General features: G+C 44.3%; 2 protein-coding genes across 4 annotated transcripts in view; one reads left to right on the top strand and one right to left on the bottom strand.

Annotated features, from left to right (window-relative positions):
* Positions 1 to 13,193, bottom strand: part of LOC109883683 (protein Jumonji-like) — a 109,488-nt gene extending 96,295 nt beyond the window's left edge. For both annotated transcript variants that reach the window (XM_031812042.1, XM_031812041.1), the window contains exon 1: positions 12,462 to 13,193. In XM_031812042.1, coding sequence (XP_031667902.1) covers positions 12,462 to 12,506 — 45 coding nt within the window. In that variant the 5' untranslated portion in view covers positions 12,507 to 13,193. The remainder of the gene's footprint in view (positions 1 to 12,461) is intronic.
* A 5,290-nt stretch (positions 13,194 to 18,483) lies between these two features.
* LOC109876515 (putative 2-hydroxyacid dehydrogenase SE_1879) lies at positions 18,484 to 24,058 on the top strand. Of its 2 annotated transcripts, none has more exons than XM_020468924.2 (6): positions 18,484 to 18,616; positions 19,039 to 19,417; positions 19,649 to 19,820; positions 20,178 to 20,353; positions 20,663 to 20,759; positions 23,370 to 24,058. In XM_020468924.2, the coding sequence occupies exons 1-6, from the start codon at positions 18,545 to 18,547 to the stop codon at positions 23,521 to 23,523; spliced, it is 1,050 nt and encodes a 349-aa protein (XP_020324513.1). In that variant the 5' UTR covers positions 18,484 to 18,544; the 3' UTR covers positions 23,524 to 24,058. The 2 variants fall into 2 exon arrangements, with proteins under 2 accessions (XP_020324513.1, XP_031667982.1); XM_031812122.1 differs by having other exon boundaries at positions 20,663 to 20,789; positions 23,370 to 23,478.
* Positions 24,059 to 25,164: the final 1,106 nt, after the last annotated feature.

Below are 25,164 nucleotides of genomic sequence, written 5' to 3' on the forward strand. Positions count from 1 at the left end.
CTAGCTGCTACAACCCGTCTGTGTGTTGCTAGTCTCTCCCTGTGTCAGTCAGACCTGTCTAGTGGTGCTGCTAGCTGCTACAACCCGTCTGTGTGTTGCTAGTCTCTCCCTGTGTCAGTCTGACCTGTCTAGTGGTGCTGCTAGCTGCTACAACCCGTCTGTGTGTTGCTAGTCTCTCCCTGTGTCAGTCAGACCTGTCTAGTGGTGCTGCTAGCTGCTACAACCCGTCTGTGTGTTGCTAGTCTCTCCCTGTGTCAGTCAGACCTGTCTAGTGGTGCTGCTAGCTGCTACAACCCGTCTGTGTGTTGCTAGTCTCTCCCTGTGTCAGTCAGACCTGTCTAGTGGTGCTGCTAGTCTCTCCATGTGTCAGTCTGACCTGTCTAGTGGTGCTGCTAGTCTCTCCATGTGTCAGTCTGACCTGTCTAGTGGTGCTGCTAGTCTCTCCATGTGTCAGTCTGACCTGTCTAGTGGTGCTGCTAGTCTCTCCATGTGTCAGTCAGACCTGTCTAGTGGTGCTGCTAGTCTCTCCATGTGTCAGTCTGACCTGTCTAGTGGTGCTGCTAGTCTCTCCATGTGTCAGTCTGACCTGTCTAGTGGTGCTGCTAGCTGCTACAACCCGTCTGTGTGTTGCTAGTCTCTCCCTGTGTCAGTCTGACCTGTCTAGTGGTGCTGCTAGCTGCTACAACCCGTCTGTGTGTTGCTAGTCTCTCCCTGTGTCAGTCTGACCTGTCTAGTGGTGCTGCTAGCTTCTACAACCCGTCTGTGTGTTGCTAGTCTCTCCCTGTGTCAGTCTGACCTGTCTAGTGGTGCTGCTAGCTTCTACAACCCGTCTGTGTGTTGCTAGTCTCTCCCTGTGTCAGTCTGACCTGTCTAGTGGTGCTGCTAGTCTCTCCCTGTGTCAGTCTGACCTGTCTAGTGGTGCTGCTAGCTGCTACAACCCGTCTGTGTGTTGCTAGTCTCTCCATGTGTCAGTCTGACCTGTCTAGTGGTGCTGCTAGTCTCTCCCTGTGTCAGTTAGACCTGTCTAGTGGTGCTGCTAGCTGCTACAACCCGTCTGTGTGTTGCTAGTCTCTCCCTGTGTCAGTCTGACCTGTCTAGTGGTGCTGCTAGCTGCTACAACCCGTCTGTGTGTTGCTAGTCTCTCCCTGTGTCAGTCTGACCTGTCTAGTGGTGCTGCTAGCTTCTACAACCCGTCTGTGTGTTGAGGGGGCTCTTGTTCACCATGTTATTAGCAGTGTAAACACAAAAGGACAATGCTCTGCGGACTCCTGAAGCGTCCGATTACGCCACACAGAGATCCGGAGTTGGCTCATCAAGGGCACTTTGTTCTCTGTGACAGCATTATCCAATCAGTCACCTCGCGCCGCAAGATGGATCAGCGTGGACCCAGCCAGACAACAGCAGAAAGAGAAAGAGAGCCCCTCCTTTCCTCTCCAGCTCTCCCTGGCAACAAGCTGTTTTTTCCACGCCAGCCCGTTTCTCTATCTCTGTCGTAGACCAAACGCTTTGCCCTCTACTCCACTCTACTCTTCATCATCTTGGTTCTGACACAGTGTGAACCTTCTCTGTGAATCAGATGGTCCGGCGGATAGCTTGACCTCACCCTGACCCTCGTTGGATTCTGTTTGGGTTTAAACAGAACAGAGCCACTCGGGGCCTGTACTTGTACCCATGGGCCTTTAGTGTTTTCACTGAACACCCCCCCGCCCCCCCCCCCCCACTGAACACCCCCCCCCCCCCCCCCCCCAAGCTTTTATCAGGAAGCTCGGGTTGCCTGATGTCGTGGGGCTTAACGTACAGTCAGATCCCATAATGCTGCAGTCAGCTGGCTGCCTGGCTCTGCAGGAAACACTGTATGAGGTTCCTTTACAATGACCTACTTGGCACGAATCTCCAAAAACAGAGAGTGAGTGAGGAGAAGGATTTGAGAATAACCTTTTCCATCAACCTTTTTTTGGTTGAGAAACGGGAGGGGAAAGAGCAGGGATATGTTGTTGTTTTTCGCCCAGCATCCCTTGAAAAATTCAGCAGCCATTTATTGAATTAAAAAAATATAGGCTAAAGACTACTTGCATGTCCATCCTATCTCTCTATACAACATGTTGTCCACCCTATCTCTCTATACAACATGTTGTCCACCCTATCTCTCTATACAACATGTTGTCCATCCTATCTCTCTATACAACATGTTGTCCATCCTATCTCTCTATAGAACATGTTGTCCATCCTATCTCTCTATACAACATGTTGTCCACCCTATCTCTCTATACAACATGTTGTCCACCCTATCTCTCTATACAACATGTTGTCCATCCTATCTCTCTATACAACATGTTGTCCATCCTATCTCTCCATACAACATGTTGTCCATCCTATCTCTCTATACAACATGTTGTCCATCCTATCTCTCTATACAACATGTTGTCCATCCTATCTCTCTATACAACATGTTGTCCATCCTATCTCTCTATACATGTTGTCCATCCTATCTCTCTATACAACATGTTGTCCATCCTATCTCTCTATACAACATGTTGTCCACCCTATCTCTCCTCCATACAACATGTTGTCCATCCTATCTCTCTATACAACATGCTGTCCATCCTATCTCTCTATACAACATGTTGTCCATCCTATCTCTCCATACAACATGTTGTCCATCCTATCTCTCTATACAACATGTTGTCCATCCTATCTCTCTATACAACATGTTGTCCATCCTATCTCTCTATACAACATGTTGTCCATCCTATCTCTCTATACAACATGTTGTCCATCCTATCTCTCTATACAACATGTTGTCCATCCTATCTCTCTATACAACATGTTGTCCATCCTATCTCTCTATACAACATGTTGTCCATCCTATCTCTCTATACAACATGTTGTCCACCCTATCTCTCTATACAACATGTTGTCCATCCTATCTCTCTATACAACATGTTGTCCATCCTATCTCTCCATACAACATGTTGTCCATCCTATCTCTCTATACAACATGTTGTCCATCCTATCTCTCTATACAACATGTTGTCCATCCTATCTCTCTATACAACATGTTGCCCATCCTATCTCTCTATACATGTTGTCCATCCTATCTCTCTATACAACATGTTGTCCATCCTATCTCTCTATACAACATGTTGTCCACCCTATCTCTCCTCCATACAACATGTTGTCCATCCTATCTCTCTATACAACATGCTGTCCATCCTATCTCTCTATACAACATGTTGTCCATCCTATCTCTCCATACAACATGTTGTCCATCCTATCTCTCTATACAACATGTTGTCCATCCTATCTCTCTATACAACATGTTGTCCATCCTATCTCTCTATACAACATGTTGTCCATCCTATCTCTCTATACAACATGTTGTCCATCCTATCTCTCTATACAACATGTTGTCCATCCTATCTCTCTATACAACATGTTGTCCATCCTATCTCTCTATACAACATGTTGTCCATCCTATCTCTCTATACAACATGTTGTCCATCCTATCTCTCTATACAACATGTTGTCCATCCTATCTCTCTATACAACATGTTGTCCATCCTATCTCTCTATACAACATGTTGTCCATCCTATCTCTCTATACAACATGTTGTCCCTCCTATCTCTCTATACAACATGTTGTCCATCCTATCTCTCTATACAACATGTTGTCCATCCTATCTCTCTATACAACATGTTGTCCATCCTATCTCTCTATACAACATGTTGTCCATCCTATCTCTCTATACAACATGTTGTCCATCCTATCTCTCTATACAACATGTTGTCCATCCTATCTCTCCATACAACATGTTGTCCATCCTATCTCTCTATACAACATGGAAGTAAGAAGTAGTGCCTGTCTCTGTTCAGTGCTTTGCCACCATGCCAGGATTTCATGACTGGGGCCCCATGTCAACCTGGAGCGGCAGTAAAACAGCTTGATCCACATCATTAAGGAGGTGGATTAACAGCACCTCATTTTAACCAACACATTTAGACTCTCTCAATGGAGTCTGTGTTGATCCTAGAAATCACTACCTTAATAGCAGCTCTGTTGGACATGGCTAAGGTTATGAACAGAGACTTGATACAGTGCAATAAAAAATAAGTACTTTCACATAAATTCATCATGAATTCAAACTATTTACAATGAGCAAATGTGAATTATGCCTGGGCCAATCAGTGCATGTTTCTAATTCTGTCTTTGGCATTATAGTTAGTCAGTTAGTTAGTCTAGATACAGTGTGGATCTGTCACAAATGCCAAACTATTCCCTACATACAGGGCTCCCGAGTGGCGCAGCGGTCTAAGGCACTGCATCTCAGCGCTAGAGGTGTCACTACAGACCCTGGTTGGATTCCAGGCTGTATCACAACCGTCCGTGATTGGGAGTCCCATAGGGTGGCGCAAAATTGGTCTAGCGTCGTCCGGGTTAGGGTTTGGCCCGGGGGAAGGCTGTCACTGTAAATAACAATTTGTTCTTAACTGACTTGCCTAGTTAAATAAAGGTTAAATTTAAAAAAAATACAAATATCAAAAGAGTATCATCTGTCTGTGGGGAGTAGTCTGTATGTATCGGTCCTTCTTCATCACCTCGTAACAATGCTGAAGTATAAATCTGTCTGTGGGGAGTAGTCTGTATGTATCGGTCCTTCTTCATCACCTCGTAACAATGCTGAAGTATGAATCTGTCTGTGGGGAGTAGTCTGTATGTATCGGTCCTTCTTCATCACCTCGTAACAATGCTGAAGTATAAATCTGTCTGTGGGGAGTAGTCTGGATTTATCTGTTGACAATCCCTAAGATGAAAACTGCCTCTCCTTTGTGTCCCACTCTCGCATTCTATGTAGAATCCTGTAGAATCCTGTTCTGTATCAGAACTACCTCTGTTTGGTCAATAAACCTCGCTGCTGCTGCTTTTCCTGAAGGAAAGAAATACTGAACAATGAATTCATCTGAAATTAAAAGTCTCTTTTCGATGTTTTCACTTCTCTCAACATCTATGGTCTCCAGTATGGATTAAACGTAGAGATTGAGGAAATGATTAAATATTCCAAAAGGCTTGCTGTAATCTAGCTCAGATGTATTATAAATCCCATACAATTATCTTGAAGACGTTGACAAATCCCCTAGTTTCTATTAACCTGATTTGAATAATAAAGCTACCGACTGATATCTGATTGTCTGTTTTACTGACAGTTCTTCTCACTACTGGAATCACATCTCACTTCACTCTATAAAAAGGGCCTGAAAACCCTTTAATACAAGAGTAGAAATGTGTAGGCCTTTAAATCAAAGTAGACTTTTAAATCAAAGTAGACTTTTAAATCAAAGTAGGCCTTTAAATCAAAGTAGGCCTTTAAATCAAAGTAGGCCTTTAAATCAAAGTAGGCCTTTAAATCAAAGTAGGCCTTTAAATCAAAGTAGGCCCTTAAATCAAAGTAGGCCTTTAAATCAAAGTAGGCCCTTAAATCAAAGTAGGCCCTTAAATCAAAGTAGACCTTTAAATCAAAGTAGGCCTTTAAATCAAAGTAGGCCTTTAAATCAAAGTAGGCCTTTAAATCAAAGTAGGCCCTTAAATCAAAGTAGGCCTTTAAATCAAAGTAGGCCTTTAAATCAAAGTAGGCCCTTAAATCAAAGTAGGCCTTTAAATCAAAGTAGTCCTTTAAATCAAAGTAGGCCCTTAAAGCTACTTTGATTAAGCGTAATGTCCTGAACACTGATTTAGCCATGAGACTGTATGACACTGATAAAGCTCCTCTGATTAAGTCATTTGTAACTGCCCTGTAGACAGCTAATACACCCATTACATAACAGACAACTGTCAAACTGTGTAAACAAAAGCAAAACGATTGCCTCACTGTGTTAGGAGAAAGACTGTTTACTGCTGACACTGCACATCTAATTCAGGGAGAAACCCCGGCGACTACGCAGCGAAGTGGAACATTCCCTATTGGCAGCAAAATCACAGCTCACAACTTCCCAGGCCAAGAAATAAAATAACAAACTTGTCTTGTTCGTTCATCCGAGTTCATTCCTCCATTTCTCCATTCATATCTCCCTGGGCTTCTCCTGTTGCAACTATGTGTCAATCTAGTTACATTTCCATCTGTCTTCACGATGACTCCACTCCCGCGTCTAAAACAGTATTTAGATCAAATCTATTTTGGCTCTGACACAATGAGTCAGCCTTGTAGTTAGGGAGGGTTTAAGGCAGTGTCCCAAATGGCACCTCATTCCCTATGGGCCCTGGTCAAACGTTGTATACTATATAGGGAATAGGGAGTCATTTGGGACAAGCCTTAGTCTTTCCAGCTGCAGGCCTCCTGTCTGTCTGTCCTCTCTCTCTCCATGTCGCTGGCCAGGCCACACACCCATCTGCTGCTCTGTGTCTGTCTGTCCTCTCTCTCTCCATGGCGCTGGCCCGGCCACACACCCATCTGCTGCTCTGTGTCTGTCTGTCCTCTCTCTCTCCATGGCGCTGGCCCGGCCACACACCCCTCTGCTGCTCTGTGTCTGTCTGTCCTCTCTCTCTCCATGGCGCTGGCCCGGCCACACACCCATCTGCTGCTCTGTGTCTGTCTGTCCTCTCTCTCTCCATGGCGCTGGCCCGGCCACACACCCATCTGCTGCTCTGTGTCTGTCCTCTCTCTCTATATGGCGCTGGCCAGGCCACACACCTCTCTGCTGCTCTGTGTCTGTCTGTCCTCTCTCTCTCCATGGCGCTGGCCAGGCCACACACCCCTCTGCTGCTCTGTGTCTGTCTGTCCTCTCTCTCCATGGCGCTGGCCAGGCCACACACCTCTCTGCTGCTCTGTGTCTGTCCTCTCTCTCTATATGGCGCTGGCCAGGCCACACACCTCTCTGCTGCTCTGTGTCTGTCTGTCCTCTCTCTCTCCATGGCGCTGGCCAGGCCACACACCCCTCTGCTGCTCTGTGTCTGTCTGTCCTCTCTCTCCATGGCGCTGGCCAGGCCACACACCCATCTGCTGCTCTGTGTCTGTCCTCTCTCTCCATGGCGCTGGCCAGGCCACACACCCATCTGCTGCTCTGTGTCTGTCCTCTCTCTCCATGGCGCTGGCCCGGCCACACACCTCTCTGCTGCTCTGTGTCTGTCTGTCCTCTCTCTCCATGGCGCTGGCCCGGCCACACACCCATCTGCTGCTCTGTCTGTCCTCTCTCTCTCCATGGCGCTGGCCCGGCCACACACCCATCTGCTGCTCTGTGTCTGTCCTCTCTCTCTATATGGCGCTGGCCTGGCCACACACCCCTCTGCTGCTCTGTGTCTGTCTGTCTGTCCTCTCTCTCCATGGCGCTGGCCCGGCCACACACCCATCTGCTGCTCTGTGTCTGTCTGTCCTCTCTCTCCATGGCGCTGGCCTGGCCACACACCCCTCTGCTGCTCTGTCTGTCCCCTCTCTCTCCATGGCGCTGGCCCGGCCACACACCTCTCTGCTGCTCTGTGTCTGTCCTCTCTCTCCATGGCGCTGGCCCGGCCACACACCTCTCTGCTGCTCTGTGTCTGTCTGTCCTCTCTCTCCATGGCGCTGGCCTGGCCACACACCTCTCTGCTGCTCTGTGTCTGTCTGTCCTCTCTCTCCATGGCGCTGGCCCGGCCACACACCCCTCTGCTGCTCGGTGTCTGTCTGGTTCCGCCACACACTGAAGCACATACTTCAACTTGGCCCTCCTCACTTGTGCGCCTGATAAAACAACGTGACTGTGTCCCAAATGTCCCCCTGTTCCCTATATAGTGCAGTACTTTAGATCAGGGACCATAGAGCTCTGGTCAAATTGCCCACTGGGATTTGGTCAATTGCCCCATTGGGCCCTGGTCAAAAGTAGTGCACTATATAGGGAATAGGGTGCCATTTGGGACGTAGGCTGTGACAGCCTCTTTACATGTGTAAAGGCCCAGCAGTGGCAGCTGTGCTTACCCCACCACACACCAATGAATTAGGCTTTAGACCGGCTGAGGGGCTGCACTGAGGCAACTACACAGAGGAGCCCTGTTATCCTCTATAGGATCCCCTTTGATGTACTGTTCTGAAGCTTTAACTACTGTCGTTCATTAAAACAACACTTTCAATGTTTAACACCCCTCGTCTCTCATTATGTTGTTTTTCTTTATGAATTGTGAATAATAACTTGAGAAAGAGAAAAGTCCATCAAATATCAGAGGAAAAGTCCTGCCAATATGTTGCCCAAGAAACTCGATACCCAAATGAATTTTCACCCGTTAAAGGGGCAATATGGTATTCAAACAAAAATGACTTAAAAGTGCAAAAATGTACACTTTAAAACGCAATTTTGTGTTATGGGAAATCAATGATTCCTGTTCTTGGTCTGATTATGTTTATTATATCATGCTAACACAGTAAGTCCTTGGCATAGAACTGTTCACAAATCAGGTTTGATTTTAGCCATCAGACCCGGCTTGTTCTTTCAGTGAGCCCTTCTTTCAGCTTGCACACATCGCACCGAATGTGGATCTAGCGTTCGGCTACCGATCGTTCAGCACACATCGCACCGAATGTGGATCTAGCGTTCGTCTACCGATCGTTCAGCACACATCGCACCGAATGTGGATCTAGCGTTCGTCTACCGATCGTTCAGCACACATCGCACCGAATGTGGATCTAGCGTTCGTCTACCGATCGTTCAGCACACATCGCACCGAATGTGGATCTAGCGTTCGTCTACCGATCGTTCAGCACACATCGCACCGAATGTGGATCTAGCGTTCGTCTACCGATCGTTCAGCACACATCGCACCGAATGTGGATCTAGCGTTCGTCTACCGATCGTTCAGCACACATCGCACCGAATGTGGATCTAGCGTTCGTCTACCGATCGTTCAGCACACATCGCACCGAATGTGGATCTAGCGTTCGTCTACCGATCGTTCAGCACACATCGCACCGAATGTGGATCTAGCGTTCGTCTACCGATCATTCAGCACACATCGCACCGAATGTGGATCTAGCGTTCGTCTACCGATCGTTCAGCACACATCGCACCGAATGTGGATCTAGCGTTCGTCTACCGATCGTTCAGCACACATCGCACCGAATGTGGATCTAGCGTTCGTCTACCGATCGTTCAGCAAAATCGCACCGAATGTGGATCTAGCGTTCGTCTACCGATCGTTCAGCACACATCGCACCGAATGTGGATCTAGCGTTCGTCTACCGATCGTTCAGCAAAATCGCACCGAATGTGGATCTAGCGTTCGTCTACCGATCGTTCAGCACACATCGCACCGAATGTGGATCTAGCGTTCGTCTACCGATCGTTCAGCACACATCGCACTGAATGTGGATCTAGCGTTCGTCTACCGATTTGTCAGCACACATCGCACCGAATGTGGATCTAGCGTTCGTCTGCCAATCGTTCAGCACACATCGCACCGAATGTGGATCTAGCGTTCGTCTACCGATCGTTCAGCACACATCGCACCGAATGTGGATCTAGCGTTCGTCTACCGATCGTTCAGCACACATCGCACCGAATGTGGATCTAGCGTTCGTCTACCGATCGTTCAGCACACATCGCACCGAATGTGGATCTAGCGTTCGTCTACCGATCTTTCAGCACACATCGCACCGAATGTGGATCTAGCGTTCGTCTACCGATCGTTCAGCACACATCCACCGAATGTGGATCTAGCGTTCGTCTACCGATCGTTCAGCACACATCGCACCGAATGTGGATCTAGCGTTCGTCTGCCGATCGTTCAGCACACATCGCACCGAATGTGGATCTAGCGTTTGTCTACCGATCGTTCAGCACACATCGCACCGAATATGGATCTAGCGTTTGTCTACCGATCGTTCAGCACACATTGCTTTAGGGACCACCTGCTGTAGAGGTCTGCTGATCGTTCAGCACACATTGCTTTAGGGACCACCTGCTGTAGAGGTCTGCCGATCATTCAGCACACATTGCTTTAGGGACCACCCGCTGTAGAGGTCTGCCGATCATTCAGCTCACATTGCTTCAGGGACCACCCGCTGTAGAGGTCTGCCGATCATTCAGCTCACATTGCTTTAGTGACCACCTGCTGTAGAGGTCTGCCGATCGTTCAGCACACATTGCTTTAGGGACCACCTGCTGTAGAGGTCTGCCGATCGTTCAGCACACATTGCTTTAGGGACCACCTGCTGTAGAGGTCTGCCGATCATTCAGCTCACATTGCTTTAGGGACCACCTGCTGTAGAGGTCTGCCGATCATTCAGCTCACATTGCTTTAGGGACCACCCAATGTAGAGGTCTGCCCATCGTTCAGCACACATTGCTTTAGGGACCACCCTCTGTAGACGTCTGCCGACATTTTTCACGCGATACTACTTGCGGCACTCACTCGGGTTGGTAAATGACGTTCTATTACTCTCAGCCAGGAACCGCTTACTGGTGTGTCTCAGCCCTTAAACAAAGCCTCGGTAATAACAATCACACGCTCATTGAGAGGAAGTTAAATGTTGATGTTTTAGAACAGTCTGATGTTGATGTTTTAGGACAGTCTAAAGTTGATGTCTTAGGACAGTCTGATGTTGATGTTTTAGGACAGTCTGAAGTTTTAGAACAGTATGGTGTTGATGTTTTAGGACATCTGATGTGGATGTTTTAGGACAGTCTGATGTTGATGTCTTAGGACAGTCTGATGTTGATGTTTTAGGACAGTCTGAAGTTTTAGAACAGTATGGTGTTGATGTTTTAGGACATCTGATGTTGATGTTTTAGGACAGTCTAATGTTAATGTTTTAGGACAGTCTGATGTTAATGTTTTAGGACAGTATGGTGTTGTTGTTTTAGGACAGTATGGTGTTGATGTTTTAGGACAGTATGGTGTTGATGTTTTAGGACAGTCTGATGTTGATGTTTTAGGCCAGTCTTATGTTGATGTTTTAGGACAGTCTGATGTTGATGTTTTAGGACAGTCTTGTGTTTTAGGACAGTCTGATGTTGATGTTTTAGGACAGTCCAGTGTTGATGTTTTAGGATAGTCTGCTGTTTTGGGACAGTCTGATGTTAATTTTTAGGACAGTATGGTGTTGTTGTTTTAGGACAGTATGTTGTTGATGTTTTAGGACAGTATGTTGTTGATGTTTTAGGACAGTCTGATGTTGATGTTTTAGGCCAGTCTTATGTTGATGTTTTAGGGATAGTCTGCTGTTTTAGGATAGTCTGAAGTTGATGTTTTAGGGATAGTCTGCTGTTTTAGGACAGTCTGATGTTGATGTTTTAGGCCAGTCTTATGTTGATGTTTTAGGGATAGTCTGCTGTTTTAGGACAGTATGGTGTTGTTGTTTAGGACAGTCTGATGTTAATGTTTTAGGACAGTATGGGGTTGTTGTTTTTGGACAGTCTGGTGTTAATGTTTTAGGACAGTATGGGGTTGTTGTTTAAAGGACAGTATGGTGTTGATATTTTAGGACAGTCTGATGTTAATGTTTTAGGACAGTATGGTGTTGTTGTTTTTGGACAGTCTGGTGCTAATGTTTTAGGACAGTATGGGGTTGTTGTTTTTGGACAGTCTGGTGTTAATGTTTTAGGACAGTCTGATGTTTTGGGACAGTCTGATGTTGATGTTTTAGGACAGTCTGCTGTTGATGTTTTAGAACAGTCTGATGTTTTAGGACAGTCGATGTTAATGTGTTAGGACAGTATGGTGTTTGTTTTTTTAGGAAAGTCTGATATTGATGTTTTAGGACAGTCTGATGTCGATATTTTAGGACAGGCTGAAGTTTTAGAACAGTATGGTGTTGGTGTTTTAGGACAGTCTTATGTTGATGTTTTAGGACAGTCTGATGTTGATGTTTTAGGACAGTCTGAAGTTTTAGAACAGTATGGTGTTGATGTCTTAGGACAGTCTGATGTTGATGTTTTAGGACAGTCTGATGTCTTAGGACAGTCTGATGTTGATGTTTTAGAACAGTCTGATGTTGATGTTTTAGGACAGTCTAAAGTTGATGTCTTAGGACAGTCTGATGTTGATGTTTTAGGACAGTCTGAAGTTTTAGAACAGTATGGTGTTGATGTTTTAGGACATCTGATGTGGATGTTTTAGGACAGTCTGATGTTGATGTCTTAGGACAGTCTGATGTTGATGTTTTAGGACAGTCTGAAGTTTTAGAACAGTATGGTGTTGATGTTTTAGGACATCTGATGTGGATGTTTTAGGACAGTCTGATGTTGATGTCTTAGGACGGTCTGATGTTGATGTTTTAGAACAGTCTGATGTTGATGTTTTAGGACAGTCTGATGTTGATGTTTTAGGACAGTCTAAAGTTTTAGGACATCTGATGTTGATGTTTTAGGACAAAAAAAATGACATGAAACCAATATGTAAACACACTAATGCATACCACACACAGTTTATATGACGTTATCCATTAGCAAGAGAGAAGTTTTGGAACGATATTAAGCATTTCAGAACACATTTAGAATATACTTACGTATTTCTTCTGTATGATGTTCCTTTTGGGTCTGTCTTTACTCATCCTGCAAACCGGATTGGTTCGGTTAAACACCGAATAGCCACATGTATATCCTTTTTTAGAACATGCAATTATTTAAATCCCGTGGTGTGATCCAGCGAGGTGGCAGTGTCTTTATCCCCACTCTCTCCCTCTCTCTCTCTCTCTCTCTCGCGGTCTCTACTTCCCTTTTCGCTGAGTCGCCTGGGAGAGAAATTCCAATTTTGCAATCCACGGCAAGAAACACAAATTTAAACCCCCCCAAAATCACTGCGTTATAACATATGCATAACAACGAACCGGACAATCTCCCATTATGCGAATGAAAAGGGCATGTATCCTGGATATCCTCGAGGCACAAATCAAACACGCTTTGAGGGCCCAGCAGATTCCGTGTTGAAGAATATCACAGACGGGAGTTAAAAGGTACAAAAAAAATGCTTCTCCCCCGAATTTTTTTCTTCTCCAAAATCCAGAAACACGTTTCAGCGGTGTCTGCCAGACGACGAGTTAACTCTCCCACACCGCTAGTAATGGTAACGGCATGGGGTTATCTGCAGCGTCTTCCTACCGCGACAGACCGGGGAATATGCCCCAGCGGTGAGTCTCGAGGAATACAGTACCACGTTAGGGACTGGGTGAAAATACAAACACAGTCATCTGGCGTGAGGAGCAATGTCGCGATACATCCCTCGAAGATCCATGGACCGGCCTCCTAAATGAGTTCCATATCAATAAATAACATTTACAATGCCATATACTATATTATTGTAATGTACCTTTATTCATAATTTAAAATGTATTAAAATAGGCCCATCAATAAAGACTACACACATAATAACCAAGTTAGAAATGCCAACGATGTAGCCGCTAACATTGTAATTACATGGTCACAATGTATTTACCATACGAACGACAATGTTTATTTTGTTGAGTTGCAGAACAAGGGCTACACAGTCTATATATGTATTGATGTGAGTGTGAGATAAGCTACACGGAGGGATGTTGAGTCTGCTGCATGGTGGCAAATAACAAACTGGAAAAAATGGGATGTCCAACACCTATTGAAATCACTCTGACCAACAGACAAGAACATGAGAGAGAGGGAGAGATTATTGTTTATTTCACTCTTGTTAATGATCTATTTCACTTGCTTTGGAAATGTAAACATACATTTCCCATGCCAAGAAAGCCCTTAAATTGAAATTGAATTGAATTGAGAGAGAGAGAGAGATCATTACAACACTGTACATACAACACTGTACATAGCCATAATATGACATTTGAAATGTCTCTATTCCTCTGAAACTTTGGTGATGTTTACTGTTAATTATGATTGTTTATTTCACTTTTGTTTATGAACTATTTCACCTGCTATGGCAATGTAAACATATATTTCCCATACCAATAAAGCCCTTAAATTGAATTGAATTGAGAGAGGGAGAGAGAGAGAGAGAGAGAGTGCAAAAGAGAGAGAAAGAGAGAAAGGGAGAGAGAGAGCGAGAGAGAGAGTGAGAGAGGAGAGAGAGAGAGAGCGAAAGAGAAAGGGAGAGAGAGAGCGAGGGGGGGGGGAGAAAGAGAGAGAGACTAATGCAGGGGTGGAGTCATGTCTCTGCAGGAATAAACTGAGAAGGAAAGTACATGCAGCTGCATGAGGACAATGCTAAAGAACGTTTGGCAGGTCCTCAAAGCCTGTCTAAATGAGGACCTTAGTTTACATTTCTAAATTAGAAACAGAGAGCCTACTGTTAGACTGCGAATGAGGAATGAAAGGGGGAGGTTGTAGACTATTAATGTCTATATTCACATTCTAATGATTTCACTGGTGTATTTAAAGTGTGCGTGGTGTGTGTGTGGGGGGGGGGGTGACTGGACGGTTGGTGACGTTTGTTATGACGACTTGATTTCAGGTGTGTAAGCCAAGGTGGACCCCTCATTACAATCATGTGAACTGGCGTTTAGACTTGAGTTGACAAATGATCTGGTAGTCAACCACTAAAAGTCCACAGACTGGAGCTGATGCAGAATTCATTAGGCCCTGCAGTCAAGCACATCCTTCAACTCAACTGACCATTATCCCTCGCTATAAATGGGTAATATAAACTGTGTTCCACATGACACCCTATTCCCAAAATAGTGCACTACATTCGACCAGAGTCCTATTAGCCCTGGTCAAAAGTAATGCACTATAAAGGAAATGCTGTGCCATTTGGGACGGGCCCAAAGAAGCACTTTGATTTACAAGCATCTAGACTGATCACTGCAGGGGTCCATCCAGTTTGTTGTATTATATTTCAGAATCCCAATACATTCCTGTATGTTTTCTCAGGGGCTTTTGAGACAAGAATCTAGCCGTGGCCCAAGGCCATACACACATTACTAATATGTTACAGTCATCATTTATTTAGTTTGATGTTGAGCTTAGCCTTTTTATACAACACAAACCCCTCTTGTGATTCATAGACTGGTTTCAGCAGCATCATTAGAGGGACTGTTGTCCTTCAACGCTGATTTAAAGCATGTTGTTTTCCATTTGTAGAGATAAACTTTTAGTGTTGTAAAGCTGTGTTATTCTATAGTAGGCCTTTACGGGGCCTTTACTGTCTGTCTACAGACACAGTCCTTCAGGGCTTACATCTGGGGCCTGACTATACTGACAGGGCCTTTACTGTCTGTCTACAGACACAGTCCTTCAGGGCTTACATCTGGGGCCTGACTATACTGACAGGGCCTTTACTGTCTGTCTACAGACACAGTCCTTCAGGGCTTACATCTGGGGCCTGACTATACTGACAGGGCCTTTACTGTCTGTCTACAGACACAGTCCTGCAGGGCTTACATCTGGGCCCTGACTATACTGACAGGGCCTTTACTGTCTGTCTACAGACACAGTCCTTCAGGGCTTACATCTGGGGCCTGACTATACTGACAGGGTCTTTACTGTCTGTCTACAGACACAGTCCTTCAGGGCTTACATCTGGGGCCTGACTATACTGACAGGGCCTTTACTGTCTGTCTACAGACACAGTCCTTCAGGGCTTACATCTGGGGCCTGACTATACTGACAGGGCCTTTACTGTCTGTCTACAGACACAGTCCTTCAGGGCTTACATCTGGGGCCTGGCTATACTGACAGGGTCTTTACTGTCTGTCTACAGACACAGTCCTTCAGGGCTTACATCTGGGGCCTGACTATACTGACAGGGCCTTTACTGTCTGTCTACAGACACAGTCCTTCAGGGCTTACATCTGGGGCCTGACTATACTGACAGGGTCTTTACTGTCTGTCTACAGACACAGTCCTTCAGGGCTTACATCTGGGGCCTGGCTATACTGACAGGGTCTTTACTGTCTGTCTACAGACACAGTCCTTCAGGGCTTACATCTGGGGCCTGACTATACTGACAGGGCCTTTACTGTCTGTCTACAGACACAGTCCTTCAGGGCTTACATCTGGGGCCTGACTATACTGACAGGGCCTTTACTGTCTGTCTACAGACACAGTCCTTCAGGGCTTACATCTGGGGCCTGACTATACTGACAGGGCCTTTACTGTCTGTCTACAGACACAGTCCTTCAGGGCTTACATCTGGGGCCTGACTATACTGACAGGGTCTTTACTGTCTGTCTACAGACACAGTCCTTCAGGGCTTACATCTGGGGCCTGACTATACTGACAGGGCCTTTACTGTCTGTCTACAGGACACAGTCCTTCAGGGCTTACATCTGGGGCCTGACTATACTGACAGGGCCTTTACTGTCTGTCTACAGACACAGTCCTTCAGGGCTTACATCTGGGGCCTGACTATACTGACAGGGCCTTTACTGTCTGTCTACAGACACAGTCCTTCAGGGCTTACATCTGGGGCCTGACTATACTGACAGGGCCTTTACTGTCTGTCTACAGACACAGTCCTTCAGGGACCAAGCCCAGAAGACCATAGGGGGCATTGGACACCAGCATTAATTATGGGGCTGACACAGGGGTGACTGACTGGGGTCAGGCTGTCACTGAACCACCCGGCAAAAGGAGGGGAGGAACCATGTAGAGAACTTGAGCTGCCTCTCTCACTTCTGAATGGTTGCGTCCCAAATTTTGCACTCTTTTCCAGGAGTGTGCACGTTCACATTCTTCACGTCGTCAGGGGTTTAAAGCATAGGATTGGGGCAAGCATTTGGGCTAGAGAAAGTTTCCATACACAAATCATATCCTTTAAAATCCATGAAGGGAAATAAACGAGTGATAGGAATAGCAGGTGTGTGAATTCAAAAGATTGTACATGGCATGTTAGGTATGCGGCACAAGGGCCCAAACAGCTTAACGGAAATGAGTTGCATCAGTTTGACCAAAAGAAGACAGTCATTCACTCAAATCCAATTTTATTTGTCACATGTGCCGAATACAACAGGTACCTTACCTTAAAATGCTTACTTACAAACCCTTAACCAACAATGCAGTTTTAAGAAAATAGAGTTAAGAAAATATTTATTTTAGTCAAGTATAATATTTACTCAGTCATTCATTGTCGTTTAGTCAGTCATTCATTCAGTCATTCACTCAGTAAATCACTCCCTCAGTCATTCATTCTTGTTAAAGTAAGGAAGGGCAGTATAACATGACCAGAGGAATACTACCTGACCTTTAGCTGATCATTAGAAATTAATGAGGACAATGCTAAAGAACGTTTGGCAGGTCCTCAAAGCCTGTCTAAATGAGGACCTTAGTTTACATTTCTAAATTAGAAACAGAGAGCCTACTGTTAGACTGTGAATGAGGACCTTAGTTTACATTTCTAAATTAGAAAGAGAGCCTACTGTTAGACTGAATGAGGACCTTAGTTTACATTTCTAAATTAGAAACAGAGAGCCTACTGTTAGACTGTGAATGAGGAAAGGAAGGGGGAGGTTGTAGACTATTAATGTCTATATTCACATTCTAATGGTTTCACTGGTGTATTTAAAGTGTATGTGGTGTGTGTGTGGATGGTTGGTGACGTTTGTCATGACGACTTGATTTCAGGTGTATAGGCCAAGGTGGACCCCTCATTACAATCATGTGAACTGGCGTTTAGACTTGAGTTGACAAATGATCTGGTAGTCAACCACTAAAGGCTTCATTCATTCTTGGAAAAGTAAGGAAGGGCAGTATAACATGACCAGAGCAATACTAGCTGATCATTAGAAATGAATGAGGCAGATCTCGAGCTCTGTGGGACGTGTGTATTATTCCCCCTGCTGGACATATGGACAGGCTTCCTGAAACTGGATTTACTTTTAGTCATCTTGGTCATTACAAGTAAACAAATAAATACAAATGCAAACTCTGATTCTCATGAAACTAACACACACACACACACACACACACATACACACACACACACACACACAGACACAGTCTTTCACACACGCACACACACGCACACGCACACGCACACACAGTCTTTCACACACACACACACACACACACAGTCTTTCTCACACACACACACACACACACACACACACACACACACACACACACACACACACACACACACACACACACACACACACACACACACACACACACACACACACACACACACACACACACACACACACAGTCTGTGTTGATGTTTTAGGACAGTCTGATGATGATGTTTTAGGACAGTCTGATATTAACGTTTTAGGACAGTCTGCTGTTGTTTTAGGACAGTCCGATGCTAATGTTTTAGGACAGTTTGATGATGATGATGATGATGTTGTAGGACGGTCTGATGTAGATGTTTTAGACTTAAACATGACATGAAATCAACATGTAAACACACTAATGCATACCACACACAGTTTGAATGAGGTTATCCATTTGAGAGAGAGAAGTTTTAGAACTCGATCTCTCTTGAGTTGATTATCTGTCGCTACATACTCTGTTATGTAGGACAGAGTGGGTTAGTGGATTAATGTTTGTCTTGTTCCCATTGGCATGTTGTACAGAGCCCTGTGAATATTTCACAGACTAAAGCCTCCTTTCATCGGTGAAACGGTAGTTGATTAATCGCGCCTGGCTGTCAAACAGACATGACATGTTCCATTTGATACACAGATTGAAGACTCCACTGCTGTCATTTGGAGGAACGCGCACAATATCCCAACGGGTAAGGAAGTGAAATATACTTTTATGATCATGTCTTGACGAAGAAAATGTTTCTTTAGACTATCTTGTTTACGTAGTGACGTCTGAGCTTTGATAGCGGACTGTTGCAGACGAATCTCGACATACATACATACATACATATGAAGAAGGTTTACTTAAACAGTGAATGATCTTTTGGAAAATTAGAATTGGTTAGAATGCATTTACAATCTGAAATGCCTACTCTATTGTATTGTTCTACATTTTGAAACAATTGTGAAAACAGTTGACGATTATAGTGATATCCAAAGCGATCTACTCCGTTTATTGTTCCATAAACGTTATGTTGAATGCCATTGAAATAGAATGATTAGAATATATATATATATATATATATATATAGAGAGAGAGAATATAAAAAAACCCTGATTTATTCTCGTTCAGATCAACATGGAGAAGCCCTGCATACTGGCCACTACCTTCGGAGCACATGGAGGCATCTACAAATGCTTTGCACCTGTTGTCGAGAAACACTTCACCATTATCCCATACGAGACATTCCTGCTAGACCAGAAGAATCTGTCAGAACAGGTCAAAGCAGTGTTTGTATGGGGCGTTGCCCTGAAAGTTGACAGAGGTCTGATGCAGTCTCTGCCTAACCTCAAGGTGGTGGTTAACGGAGGGGTGGGAGTGAACCATCTGGACATACCCATGATCAACAGCTTTGGGGTGAAGGTGTGCAACACCCCTCATGTTGTTGACAACGCCACTGCCGACATCGGGATGGGTTTGATGCTGGCATCTGCAAGGAAGATCGTTGAAGGTAGGTCTACTGTATGTCAGAAACTCAGAGTTAGTTGTTTCTCATTCAAACATATAGGGCCAGTTTCCCATACACAGATGAAGTCTAGTTCTGGATTAAGAAGAATGCTCAATGAAGAATCTCTATTGAAAGTGCTTTTTAATCCAGGACTAGTCTTAATCTGTTTCCGGGGGAACCCGCCCATAAAGTGACAGAATGAATCCCCTTCTATTCCTTATCATATTCCTACAGGTCACCATTACACCCTAACCCACAACAATGAGGACTTGCCAGAGAGCTCCATGGGTATGGACGTCAGCGGGGCCACCCTGGGCATCATCGGTATGGGGAGGATAGGATACAAGGTGGCCAGGAGGGCCCAGGCGTTTGATATGAAGATCCTCTATCATAACAGGAACCGCAGGTGGTCATAATACATTTGATTTGACATAGTTTCCAAACACACTCTAAGACACCTTACATCCAAAGTACATCAAATGCTGGTCAAATTAAATCAGCAGGACGTTACTCAATCTAGACAGTAGAATGGTTGTGGTTAAGGTTTAGGTTTAGACATTGGTCTGCTGTGTGATTCTGAAAGCTACACATTCACCCTGTTCATTAATTTACTACTCATTTACTGATTCAAACTAAATTAGGATTTTTAACTCTAAACTCACTGTAACACAGACTCAGTACCCAAACAGACTTCTTTCATCTTTAATTTATTCTAAAGACAATGTGATTGTGGTTTGTTTACTTGTATTTTCTTTCTTTCCAGGAAAGAGGAAGAGAGAGCAGTGGGAGCGATGTACTGTGCCAACATGGAGGATCTGCTCCAGCAGTCAGACTTTGTGATGGTGGTGGTGAACCTGTCACCTGCCACCCAGAAACTGATCGGTGCCAAGGAACTAGCCATGATGAAACCTACCAGCACTCTCATCAACATCAGTAGAGGTATGACCAGACCATAGAGTTAGAATAAGTAGAATGGCCCTCCCCATTCAGGTCATTATGAGTGTCCCCGTAGCAGTAAGTCAGTGATTCTATATCTAAGGACCTGACACACATAAGACTAAATCCTGACCTGAGATCTATGGGCGGAAGAACTTACGACTTTCACATAAATCATGCATTGATGTAAATTAGAGTATTGTACAAAATGTGAGCCACACACAAGGACCTAAAGTTAGATTCACCCTAAAGTTATTGTGATCAGACTCGCCATAACAAATGTAATAAACATTGGAGCATTTGTTTTCACAGGCCTCGTTGTAGACCAAGATGCGTTGGTGGAAGCCCTCCTGAAGAAAGTGATCCGAGCCGCTGCACTGGATGTGACTTATCCTGAACCCCTACCAATGTTAGACTGATACCATGAACCCCTACCAATGTTAGACTGATACCATGAACCCCTACCAATGTTAGACTGATACCATGAACCCCTACCAATGTTAGACTGATACCCTGAACCCCTACCAATGTTAGACTGATACTCTGAACCCCTACCAATGTTAGACTGATACCATGAACCCCTACCAATGTTAGACTGATACCCTAAACCCCCTACCAATGTTAGACTGATACCCTGAACCCCTACCAATGTTAGACTGATACCCTGAACCCCTACCAATGTTAGACTGATACCCTGAACCCCTACCAATGTTAGACTGATACCATGAACCCCTACCAATGTTAGACTGATACCATGAACCCCTACCAATGTTAGACTGATACCATGAACCCCTACCAATGTTAGACTGATACCATGAACCCCTACCAATGTTAGACTGATACCCTGAACCCCTACCAATGTTAGACTGATACCCTAAACCCTTACCAATGCTAGACTGATACCCTAAACCCTTCCCAATGTTAGACTGATACCCTAAACCCCTACCTATGTTAGACTGATACCCTAAACCCCTACCAATGTTAGACTGATACCATGAACCCCTACCAATGTTAGACTGATACCATGAACCCCTACCAATGTTAGACTGATACCCTAAATCCCTCCCAATGTTAGACTGATACCCTAAACCCCTACCAATGTTAGACTGATACCCTAAACCCCTACCAATGTTAGACTGATACCATGAACCCCTACCAATGTTAGACTGATACCATGAACCCCTACCAATGTTAGACTGATACCCTAAATCCCTCCCAATGTTAGACTGATACCCTAAACCCCTACCAATGTTAGACTGATACCATGAACCCCTACCAATGTTAGACTGATACCCTGAACCCCTACCAATGTTAGACTGATACCCTGAACCCCTACCAATGTTAGACTGATACCCTAAACCCCTACCAATGTTAGACTGATACCCTAAACCCCTACCAATGTTAGACTGATACCCTAAACCCCTACCAATGTTAGACTGATACCCTAAATCCTTACCAATGTTAGACTGATACCCTAAATCCCTACCAATGTTAGACTGATACCCTAAATCCTTACCAATGTTAGACTGATACCCTAAACCCCTACCAATGTTAGACTGATACCCTAAACCCCTACCAATGTTAGACTGATACCCTAAACCCCTACCAATGTTAGACTGATACCCTAAACCCCTACCAATGTTAGACTGATACCCTGAACCCTTACCAATGTTAGAATGATACCATGAACTCCTACCAATGTTAGACTGATACCCTGAACCCCTACCAATGTTAGACTGATACCCTGAACCCCTACCAATGTTAGACTGATACCCTGAACCCCTACCAATGTTAGACTGATACCCTAAACCCCTACCAATGTTAGACTGATACCCTAAATCCTTACCAATGTTAGACTGATACCCTAAACCCCTACCAATGTTAGACTGACACCCTAAACCCCTACCAATGTTAGACTGATACCATGAACCCCTCAAGCGCTCCAGAGTACTCCGTAATGTCAAAGTGAAAATGTTACAAATTCATACAAATTACATAACTAAAATATAGAAATTCAATAAGTATTCACCCCCTTTGTTTGGGCAAGCCTAAATTAGTTCCCAAGTAAAATTTGGCTTAAGAAATCACTTAAGTTATATGGACTCACTCTGTGTGAGAGTGGGAGGTTGTAGATAGAGGTTGACATGATTTTTTAATGACTACCCCTTCCTCTGTCCCCCATACAGTACATACAGCATCTGTAAGGTCACTCAGTCAAGTATTTCAAGCACGGATTCAACTACAAATACCAGGGAGCTTTTCGAAAGCCTCATAATGAAGGGCAGTGATTGGTAGATGGGTAACAATAACAAATCGGACATTGAATATATCTTAGTCAAGTTAATAATTATGCTGTGGATGATGTATTAAATCACCCAAACACATCAAAGATGCAGTCGTCCTTCTGAACTGAGCTGCAGGACAGGAAGGAAACTGCTTAGGAATGTCACCATGAGGCCATTGGGAATTTGAAAACAGCTACAGAGCTTAGTGGCTGTCATGGGAGACAACGGAGGATGGATCAACAACATTGTAGTGACCCCACAATAACCTAAACGACAGAGTGAAAAGAGGAATACAAATATACAGAATACATTTTTCCCAAAAACATTCATATACAGTATATGTATGGTAAAAGGCACTAAAATAATACTGTAAAAAAATACATTTAAACGTGGCAAAGGAATGCACTTTTTTGGCCTAAAAGCAAAGCCTTATGTTTGGGGCAAATCCAACACATCACTGAGTAACTGCCTCTTTATTTTCAAGCTTGGTTGTGGGTATGTTTGACATTGGCAAAGACGGGGTGTTTTTCAGGATGAAAAAAAGCAGGATGGAGCTAAGCACAATCCTAGAGGAAAACCTGCTTCGGCAAAACAATAACCTACAACACAAAGCCAAATCTACCAAGGAGATAGTGAAGGTTCCTGAGTGGCCTAGTTACATTTTTGAAAAGACTTTCTTTAGGCACTTGTATAACCCTCAAATAACACATTTCTGTTTATTTTTTCCTGGACAGAGGCCACCCCCTTGCTGCTCTTCCAAATGTCATCATCCTGCCCCACATAGGGACCCACTCCGTTGAGACGACGCAGCTAATGGTGGAGAAGATGGTGACCAACGCCCTGGCAGTACTAGGAGGGAACCATCCTCCTGATGAGGTCAAGGTGTAGGTCAGAGAAGTTTCCTCTAGGTACAGATCTAGGATCAGTTTCTATTCCCCCAATCCTAACCTGAACCATTAGTGGGCAAAATGCTAAATATAAAACCAAAATCGGCATCTTGGGGCAACTTCACCCTATTCCTCAGGAATCACCCTGGACCCTCCATGCCAGTTTTAACTAGCAGCCATGCCTTAGAGCAGGGGTGTCAAACATACGGCCCCGCACACCAGGGGGTCCAATCCGGCCCATGGGTGGTTTGAGTAGCCTCAAATATTTAGGAAACATTCATACAGTATCTTGACTGTGTCCAGCTCGCTAATAATCCCAGAAATTAGAGCTACACAGTCAGGAAGCAAATTTCTAAAATGATGGATAAAGGACTATTTTTTTTCTCACATTTTGACGGCAAGGAAATACAACACTTTCAGTGCGGTCCTCGGGGTGCCCCCCTTCCAGCATTGGGGAACATCCCGCGCCATGTCTATTTCTATGGGCACAAGCAATGTTCATGACACAAACTGTTCACACCCCTCTTGTTGGTGGAGAGAATTTTGCAGGTTTAAAGCTTATTTCCTGCAATTCAACACATTTTGTCATGTGGTGCAAATAAAATGTTGCAGTTTTAAAGCAAAAATATTCTTGCAATTCCACACATTTTGCCATGTCTAATGTGTATACATGTGATATTTGTGGGACAAAAAAATGACCACAATATTTATGGGCAAATTTTTTTAAATTAAAATAAAACCGTTAGCTGACATGGGCTAGTTGATCTGGACATTTCAGACCAGTTATACATACATAGCTCTCTAAGGTCTGCAATCACACATGACAAGAGGAACTGATGATGCACCACTCAATTTCACTTTGCACCTTGTGCATTCTACTATTACAACTTTCAAAAGTAAGTTTAAAGCCAGACTGAAATATTTAAAAAATGGGGGGGGGGGGGGGGGGACCCCTCCCTCCCTCCCTCCCCCTGCCGACCTCTCAGTTTGGGAACCATTGTTGTAGAAGACCTGCCTTAGAGGGTCCTAACTTCCACCATCACTGATCTAGCAGAATGTGGAAGGAAGGAGGACGATGGGGTAAATCTATCCAGCGGGGATGAAGGAAAGGAGAGGAGGAAAATTAGATATTTAGTATTGAGACTTAGCCACCACAATGCAGCAGTGTCACTAATCAGAGAAGTCTTCACCATCCACATTAATAAGCACCTAATCATAGCTCCGTCCTGGAAAATTCTATAGAAGTTATGACACTATAGATAATAGAATGTTGGATAGAAATGGAATATATTGCTTCTGAATGGTGAATATGCCTTCTCAGACAGTACATGGAAATGTACTGTAATTTATATCACTTCATATTGACTGTTGATTGAACTCATTATAACCACTGATTATAAAGGTTTAGAGCATTATGCATACTGTGTTTCTAACTGCAAAATAAACAACTTGACACACCAGGTTATTTTTGTGTATTAATGTGTCACAAATATATACATCAAATGTTATAAATATTTAGTAAATCTGAAGCAAAGTTATAAATATTTAGTAAATCTGAAGCAAAGTTATAAGATATTTAGTAGTCCAATGTAATCCATCCCTACAGCACTTAAGAGAAGAAACTGCGTCCTCCGGTGGAGAG

This window comes from Oncorhynchus kisutch, unplaced genomic scaffold, assembly GCF_002021735.2.
Source record: "Oncorhynchus kisutch isolate 150728-3 unplaced genomic scaffold, Okis_V2 Okis02a-Okis13b_hom, whole genome shotgun sequence".
Classification (NCBI taxonomy): domain Eukaryota; kingdom Metazoa; phylum Chordata; class Actinopteri; order Salmoniformes; family Salmonidae; genus Oncorhynchus; species Oncorhynchus kisutch.

Coding starts and splice junctions, on each gene's coding strand:
- LOC109876515 (XM_020468924.2), top strand. CDS start 18,545: ATGTTCCATTTGATACACAGATTGAAGACTCCACTGCTGTCATTTGGA. Junction 19,821..20,177: donor TATCATAACAGGAACCGCAG/GTGGTCATAATA, acceptor CTTTCTTTCCAG/GAAAGAGGAAGAGAGAGCAG. Junction 20,354..20,662: donor TCTCATCAACATCAGTAGAG/GTATGACCAGAC, acceptor TTGTTTTCACAG/GCCTCGTTGTAGACCAAGAT.